Consider the following 9,111-nt stretch of genomic DNA (forward strand, 5'->3'; position numbering starts at 1 on the left):
CCCCCAAAAGAAAAGGAATTTAAAAGATGTGTTTCTTGTTTGGCTTTGAGATACTTGTCAAGTTTAGGGGTCAGAGATGTTTGGGATTAATTTAATATGACATTAAAATGGGTAGGGTTGGGGCCAGCGAGGTGGCGCTAGAGATAAGGTGTCTGTCTTGCAAGCACTAGCCAAGGAAAGGACCACGGTTCAATCCCCCAGCGTCCCATATGGTCCCCCCAAGCTAGGGGCAATTTCTGAGCGCATAGCCAGAAATAACCCCTGAGCATCAAACAGGTGTGGCTCGAAAAAACAAAATAAAAAAAAGATAAAATGGGTAGGGTGCAACGCACTCTTCATCTGAAACTAGATAGAGGTGACTTCATATAAATCTCAGATTTTTTTTTTTTTTTGGTTTTTGGGCCACACCTGGCGTTGCTCAGGGGTTACTCCTGGCTGTCTGCTCAGAAATAGCTCCTGGCAGCACAGGGGGACCATATGGGACACCGGGATTCAACCACCTTTGGTCCTGGATCGGCTGCTTGCAAGGCAAATGCCGCTGTGCTATCTCTCCGGGCCCTCTGCTCAGATATTTTTTAGGGGACCAGAAAGTGGGGAGATGTTTGCTTATGGCCAATCCAGGTTTGATCTCTAGCACCCTATATGGTCCTCTGTTTCTCTGAGCATAGAGACAGAAGAAACCTCTGAGGACCACCAGGTGTGGCCCCAAAATAGAAAACTTCTTAAAAAGATTCTTAAATACTGCCTATAATTTCTTCATTTATTAAAGCAAAATAAGAAACCATTTCTTCTGAGTTCTATGGTATTTCCTTTTTTACTATTAATACTTTCTGTGATCTTGTTTATTCTTTTAGTCAAGAATTCCTTGTTTCTTTATGCATTCTAATATGGGCATTTGAGGACTAGCTGTCATGCTGTTAGGAGCCCCGAAGGAATATCTATTACTGATATATTATATTTAGAACTTCATTAAGATGCTATTTTTTGTTTTTAAAAACAATCATCTTTTAGTTCTAATTGATTGAAGCAGCTTTTAACTATTTACTTAGGGTTTTTGAGCCACACTTAGTGGTACTTAGGGACTATTTCTGGCATATTGTTCAGGGGCCATTGTCAGCAGAGAGGGATTACATTACACAGTGCTGGGATTTGAACTGGACTCCTTCATGCAAAACATGTGCACTAGCCCTTTGAGTGCTTTCCTGGCCCAATCTATTTTCCTGGGTTTTTTTCTTGACTTAAAAACTTTATTTTTGCAGAATAGGGCCAAGATATGGTGCTCAGTAGGATACATGTCTTATGTTTGTGAGACGCTGACTTCAATTTCCAGCATCACACACACAATTACATATATCCAATCTGTTTCACATGTTAGAGTATATTTTGTTTGTGTCAAAGTATGTCATTAATGATTTGTGTGCTACTTGAAATGCCTCTCTCTACTTACAAGCTATCTAATTTGTTTTGGGTTCTAACAAGGAATGTTGATAGTTCCATAATCTTGTATTTTACCAGTATTAAATGTACATAAGTACAACATTGTTCTGTAATTTCATTTATCACTCATTTTTCTTATCTGATAGCTTATTCCATTGCAAGAGATTAAGATCAGTTCCCTATTTACCAAAATTGTAGTGTCAGATATGTATTCTTTTATAATTAGTGTATTAATCTATTGGTATTTAGCTCTTTCTGGGAAGTTTTTTTGTTTTGATTTGACTTTTGGGCCACACATTTTGGTGCTTAGGCCTACTCTATGCTTTGTATTCAGAGATCACTTCTGGCTGTGTTCTGGGTGCCATAAGGAGTGCTGGATCCAAGCCAGCTGTGTACAAGACAAGTTTTGGTTGTACTATATCTCTCTGATCTTGGAAAGCTGACTTTGAGAGGCAATTGCTTACTAGCTCTGGGACCCTAAACAGGTCACTTGTCTTAGTGCTATGGTTTTCTTATTGGCAGGTTAGTATGTTCATAATATACCTATATACGACTGTCTCAAATTTTTACATGAGATGCAGTTAAACTTCTAAGACCATGTTCAACCACAGTATAGCATGAGCTCAGTGGATATAAATCTCCCTAACATCCAGTGAGGTTATTTGGTAGTTTGCAACTACATTTTCAGATGTTAGGCAGCTCTTGGTCGGACTTAGCTTATAAATCAACAAAAGCCAGGGATTCAAACCCACAACTGGCCTATAACTGTCTTTTCTTTCTACAGTGCTATACATGTATTTAAAAAAAAAAATAGTGCACCCTCCCTTGTAATAATGGGGTGCACTCATGCCTGTTTGTGGTTCTTGCACATTTTTAGCTGTGGTGCTCACCACAGGTTACACATCCGGCTGTGGTGTTGGCATATTTACATAGGGATTACTCTTAATGGAGGTACACAAATTATGGTTCGCTCATCAGTTCACACATCCTGGCCATGGTACTCACACATTTTTTTGGTTATGGTGCTCATTGGTGGTTCTACCCTCTTGTGGTTCTTGCACATAGCTAACAGCCTACTGACTCTTGAGGCACTGGGGGTTACAGACAATACAGCTCTCAGGATAGGCCTTAGCACATGTGGGATGCCAGAAATTATAATTTGTGACCATACAGTTGCAAGGCAGACTCACCAAGTCATTGCTCTCTTCCTCTGGTACCCACTTTTTTTTTTTTCTTTTTGGGCCACAGCCAGTGACGCTCAGGGTGAGCTCAGGATTTCTGGCTATGTGCTCAGAAATCACTCCTGGGCCCGGAAAGATAGCACAGTGGTGTTTGCCTTGCAAGCAGCCGATCCAGGACCTAAGGTGGTTGGTTCGAATCCCGGTGTCCCATATGGTCCCCCGTGCCTGCCAGGAGCTATTTCTGAGCAGACAGCTAGGAGTAACTCCTGAGCATCTCCAGGAGTGGCCCAAAAACCAAAAACCAAAAAAAAAAAAAAAAGAAAAAAAAGAAATCACTCCTGGTTTGGGGACCATATGGGACGCCAGGGGATTGAACCGTGGTCCATCCTAGGTTAGCCATTTGCAAGGCAAACACCGTACCACATGCACCACCATACCAGCTCCAGGGACCCACATTTAACCCTGTACAATCTGTCCCCCACCTCCACTAGATATATTTTATATATCTTATATACATATATAAAATATGTATATTATATATTTGTATATCTCCCTAGATATATTTTACATTGTACAGATACAGGTAAGAGTCCTGTGAAATTGAATGAAGTTTTCAGAGATCCTTATGAAGGTGTTTGGTCCAAATTCACCAACATCATTAGGAACAGATCAAGATAACAAACTCACAGCATCAAGTTTAGACGTTACTATCTTGTTTAAATGATCAACATGAAAGGGCTGATGATATGGCTCAGAGACCAGTGCATGCCTTCTATGTATGAGGTCTGGGTTTGATCCTCAGCATTACAAAAAAAAAAAAAAGACAGGATTTAATAGGGGTTTTTGGTTATTATTTTTAGTTTTGGTGTTGTACATGGTGGTATTTAGGTACTACTTCCACCTCAGGATCAAGGGTTCCTCCCAGAAGTGTTAGCAATTGAACCCAATACTCACCATGCAAAACATATACTACAGTCCTTTGAGCTAGTTCACTCGTCCTGACACCTAAATACTTTAAGGACCTCTTGGGACATAGCTTATGAGAATAATTGTCTTTCTAAAATCTTACTTTGTGCCTGTCTTTTTTATTGGGCTAGATGTCCCATCAAAAACAGGAAATATAATGGCTTTGCTTCACTTCTTCTTAAAGAACTAACCAAAACTGGTGCCCAGAGGTGATTCATTCTTTTCTAATTGTTTTCAGATTTCTCTGAAAAGTAAAATCTCCTTTCTTTTCCAGCTTTCTATACCCATTTTATTCTTTGAGAATGGTAATAATAGTTGGGACACTTCATTGTTAAGAGTACATGCCTGGCATGTTGGAGGTGCCGGGTTCAACCTTCATTACAAAATAAAAAAATCATGAGTATTGGGGGCCAGAGCAATAACAAGTAGGCACATGACTGACCTGGGTTAGATTCCCGGCATCCCAACTGGTCCCAAGTCTGCCAGGAGTAACTCCTGATGCCACTGAGTAGCCCCAAAACAAACAAAAATAACACCTTGACTTACCAAGTTGTTCATAATCCAGTTTTAGACATTAAGTGTTCAAACACCATCCCACCACCACTGTGACCTTCCCTCCACTAGTATCACTTACTCTTCACTAACCACTTTAGCCAGCCCTTTTGCAGCATAAACAAATTTACTTCATTTTGTTTGTTACACTACAAAGGCAAATGGAAATATCAAAACTTAGATCCAATAGGGTCAATTTTAAGTAATTGTTATATTTCTCAAATGTTGTCACTAAAGTCATTTTGTAAGGATTTACTGGACAAGTGGTTGGTGCTAGTTGAGCCTTCCATGTTAATGTTTAGTGTCACTGAGCTGGTGGTCTTCTTTTTATCGGATTTACTGTAATCTTACTGAGTTTACATTATTATGAAATTTTAGGATGTCACACTTCCACACAGTCCTTGATCTTTTCTGGAATAATTTGGTGTCTTGGCAGTTAGATATAGTTAAGTTGTGGAGCTAGGTCTTTTTTTTTTTTTTTTGGTTTTTGGGCGACACCCGGTAACACTCAGGGGTTACTCCTGGCTATGTGCTCAGAAGTTGCTCCTGGCTTGGGGGACCATATGGGACACCGGGGGATCGAACCACGGTCCGTCCAAGGCTAGCGCAGGCAAGGCAAGCACCTTACCTTTAGCGCCACCGCCCGGCCCCGAGCTAGGTCATTTTTATCAGAGGGTGGCAGGTATGGCTGTGGGCTGCTGTGCCTTCAGGCAGAAGGGGGAATCCGCCCTACCCTTTCTGAGAAGGCCCTAGACTTTTCAGCTCAGACCAGACTACCTTGGAAGATTCTGTGACTATCATGTTCTTTTGGATCTTATTTGTGGAGCTGGACTTTGTTTCCTTTGGGAAGATGATGTGTGTGAGCTGTGAGAGAGGTGTGTATGGGGGCTGGGGGGTTTATCTCAGCCTACCCTCATTCTGAAAATGAGTCTCAGTCTTGGCTTTGAAACCACCTCCCTAAGAGCACGTCCAGTCTCCAATATTTTAATATATTCTGGATTGAAATTTTTTCATCTCTTTGGGATTATCTGTTATTAGAATACTACAAGTCTGGCTTGAGGACCAGCTAACTTAAAGCACTTCGCAAGAAAAATGAGTGATTGAACACTTCCATTTATCTCAGACACACAGAGCTAATGAACAACTTCTTTGGACATTTATCTCAGACACACAGAGCTAATGAACAACTTCTTTGGATGAGGGATAAGGGTATACACTACACCTAATAGTGCTCAGGGCCTACTCTAGGGTCTGTGCTTAAGATTGCTCCCAACTGGGCCAGGAGAGATAGCACAGCGGTGTTTGCCTTGCAAGCAGCCGATCCAGGACCTAAGGTGATTGGTTCGAATCCCGGTGTCCCATATGATCCCCTGTGCCTGCCAGGAGCTATTTCTGAGCAGACAGCCAGGAGTAACCCCTGAGCACCACCGGGTGTGGCCCAAAAAACCAAAAAAAGGAAAAGAAAAAAAAAGATTGCTCTCAACAGTGCTCAGGGGACCATATAGTACCAGGAATTGAACCTGGATTTCCCACATGTGCAAAGCAATCACTTAGCCCATGGAGCAGTATCATTTGTCTTATCTTTTGTGGGGGACACACAGAAATCACTCCTAGGCTCAGGGGACCATATAGGATGCCAGGGTTTGAACCCCAATAGTCTGCATTCAAGGCAAGTTAAAACAACCCTATCTGCTGTGCTATCACTTCAGCCCTTTTCTTTTTTTGTCTTTGTTTTGGGGCTATACCTAGTGGTGTCCAAGGTTTACTCCCAGCTCTTTATTAAAAGATCACTCCTAGTAGGTCCCAGGGAACCATATAGGATGCTGGGGATTGAACCCAGATTGTGTGAAAGCAAGTTTGCTATATTATTTGTCTCCTCTTTGGTGCAATGGGCCTGTCCTGTCTATTCATGGAGCTCTGTGTTCTGCAGGTGCCTGCTTGAAACCATTTGGAGATTCGGGGTGTTTTGTTTTTTTTTTGTTTTTGTTTTTTGATTTTGGTTTTTGGGCCACATCTGGTGACGCTCAAGGTTTATTCCTGGCTATGCACTCAGAAATCTCTCCTGGCTTGGGGGATCAGGTGGGATATGGAGGGGATTAAACTGCGGTCCGTCCTAGGTTAGTGCGTGCAAGGCAAAGGCCCTACCGCTTGCGTCACTGCTCTGGCCCCTCATGTTGTTCTTTTATTTGCCTTGTATATGCATCTGAATACTCAGAAATGACAGTAGTTTCTGTAGATGTCTTCACCTTCCTCTTCGATGATTATCTTTAAATAGTCAAAATTCTTGTTTTAGTGTCTCTCATATTTATTAAGCCATCTTATCTTTCAGATACTTAGCCATATTTCATGTTTTTGCTCTGAAGTTAATGAAAAATATATTTCAGACCTTAAGCATATTTGATAAGTGGTCCCTTATCCTTTATAATGAATTTTAAGGAAATATTATCAACATTCCCTTGTAATTTCTATAGATTGTACCACATTAAGTTCATCCTTTACAAATCCATTCTCTAAGGGACTTTTATCCAAACTTTCAATCAAAGATTTTGGTAGATTGCCTACTGATGATCCAGAACCAAAATTTTGGGTTGGGACAGGCAGAAATGTCAAAATCTAGATCATCCAGGTATGTAATGGAGGTGAAATACAGTACCCATGGTAATGTAATACCATATGCTCAAAGAAAACTAGTTAATCCTGGCTCCTGCTCATTTCTTTTCCTGCAGTGTGGGCCAAGCTGAAACTTCAGAAAGCATCGGAACGATGGCAGCCTGACACAGAGGTGGGTGCTGGCATTGGGGAGAACCTCCAGCAATTGTTCTTTCTCCACACATAAAGGGTGTGCTGCCCAGCAAGTATAGTGCAACAGTTTATAGAACCTGACTACAGTTCTAATTTATTTATGATATTAGTATGTCAAACTTTAAATCTGTGTGAGACAGATTGTATTTTCCTATTGAATATGGGAAATGGAGCAGTTAGGGCACTTGCCTTGCACTGGGCCCACCTAGGTTTAATCCCCATATAGTCCACTGTGCCCACCAGGAGTGATTCCTGAGTACAGAGCTAGGAATAACTCCTGAGCACCATAAGTTGTGGTGCGAAAACCCCACCCTTCCAAAAGAAAATGTGAAATGGGGACAGAAAGATAGCACAGCACAAGTAAGTAAGGTGCTTACCTTACATGCAGCCAACATAGGTTCAATCCCTGGCATTCTATATGATCCTTCCAGGAATAATTCCTGATTGCAGATCCAGGAGTAACCTTTCAGCACCACTGGATGTGGCCCAAAACAAAAATAAATAAAATGTGAAATGGGGGGCCAGCGCGGTGATGCAAGCGGAAGGCATTTGCCTTGCATGTGCTAACCTACGGCAGACCGGTTCGATCCCCCTGGTGTCCCATATGGTCCCCCAAGCCAGGAGCATTTCTGAGTGCATAGCCAGGATTAACACCTGAGCATCACTGGATGTGGCCCAAAAAAATAATAAAATGTGAAATGGCAAGCTGGAGGCCTCAATGTCTGTTCTCTTTTTAGTGTGCTGACAACTTGAGAATCAGACTCATGTTAAATAAGATTACAAGGTGTCCTTGCTGGTCGTGAGGTAGTCATCCCAAAAAGATTGAAGTATTCCTTTTTAGCAGCACAGCTTTTATTTGGAGATAGTGGTGGGGGTTTTCTATCAGTGGTGCTTGAGAGCTACTCTTGGCTTACTGCTATTTGAAGGTTGCTTCCTGCAATGCTTGGAGAACCATGATATTCTTTGGGGGGTGGGGTACACCCAATGATGCTCAGGGGTTACTCCTGGCTCTGCGCTCAGAAATCACTCCTGGCTTGGGGGACCATATGGGATGCCAGGGGATCGAACTGTGGTCCATCCTGGGTCAGGCATGTACAAGGCAAACACCCTACAACTGTGCCACCACTCCGGCCCCTGGTTAATACTCATAACTAAATTAAAAGAAAGCACGGCTGCTTTGGAAAAGTAGAAACTTGAGTCTCTTGGGAACCATTTGAAATAGATTTGTCTTAAGTCAACTTTTCTCAACCAAGGTTTTTTTTTTGTTGCTGCTGGTTTGGTTTTTGTTTGTATGTTTGCTTTTGGACCACAACTAGTGATGCTCAGGGGTTAATTCCGGCTTTGCATTCAAGAATCACCCCTTCTGAGTCCAGGGAATTTATGGATACTGGGGACTAAACCTGGGTTGGCTAAATTCAAAGCAAGCGCCTTACTTTTTGTACTATTGCTCCAGCCCATGCTGCTGATTTTTGAGCTACACCTGGCAGTGCTCAGCAGCTGTTACTGGCACTGTGCTTAGCCATCACACCTGACACTGCTTAGGTGCTGCAGGTCATATTGGATTTGTCTGTTCTTACTAGTACCAGATGATACTAGTAAGTAACCATAACCATCAGATGGCTAGAGAGAGGTTAGTTCACACAGCAGTCTGACTTTAATTCTTTTTGCAGACCTTCAGTTGAGAAAGCCTGTCTTAATCTTAGATAAACACCATTCTCACAGTATGAGATTATGACCCAAATTTAGGCCAGGGTGAGCTTAGGTTCCCAGAGATTGGTTCTAAATGTTTTCCCAAGAGGTGTCACTAATAGTGTTTCCTTCCCTTTTAGGAAGAGTATGAAGATTCCAGTGGGAATGTTGTGAATAAGAAGACATATGAAGATCTGAAGAGACAAGGACTACTCTAGTGTTCCAGGATGTACCTCAGCTTTGGGGCTTCCCCTGGGATCTACTTTTTCTATCTCTCCTACCAAATGCTCCTAAAGTCTCTTCGCTGTGTAGTCTTATAGCCTAGCATGCATCTTGTAAAAACAAGCCATGCTGGCAGATCACAGGGTTGAGATGTGTTTTATCTTCATTTTATATTAAAAAAGATTCTGTCAGAAAATAAAATCAGCCCTGGTTCTCAGTGTGTCTTTTTTTTTTTTTTTTTTTTGTGGTTTTTGGGTCACAC

At 41.8% G+C, this 9,111-nt stretch overlaps 1 protein-coding gene across 1 annotated transcript in view; it reads left to right on the top strand.

Annotated features, from left to right (window-relative positions):
* The window catches only part of SF3A3 (splicing factor 3a subunit 3), a 32,291-nt gene extending 23,222 nt beyond the window's left edge, over nucleotides 1-9,069 (top strand). The window contains exons 16-17 of the mRNA XM_049774795.1: nucleotides 6,863-6,918; nucleotides 8,768-9,069. Of these exons, the coding sequence (XP_049630752.1) occupies nucleotides 6,863-6,918; nucleotides 8,768-8,845 (134 nt within the window). The 3' untranslated portion in view covers nucleotides 8,846-9,069. The remainder of the gene's footprint in view (nucleotides 1-6,862; nucleotides 6,919-8,767) is intronic.
* The last annotated feature ends 42 nt before the right edge of the window (nucleotides 9,070-9,111 follow it).

Source organism: Suncus etruscus, chromosome 6, assembly GCF_024139225.1.
Source record: "Suncus etruscus isolate mSunEtr1 chromosome 6, mSunEtr1.pri.cur, whole genome shotgun sequence".
Classification (NCBI taxonomy): domain Eukaryota; kingdom Metazoa; phylum Chordata; class Mammalia; order Eulipotyphla; family Soricidae; genus Suncus; species Suncus etruscus.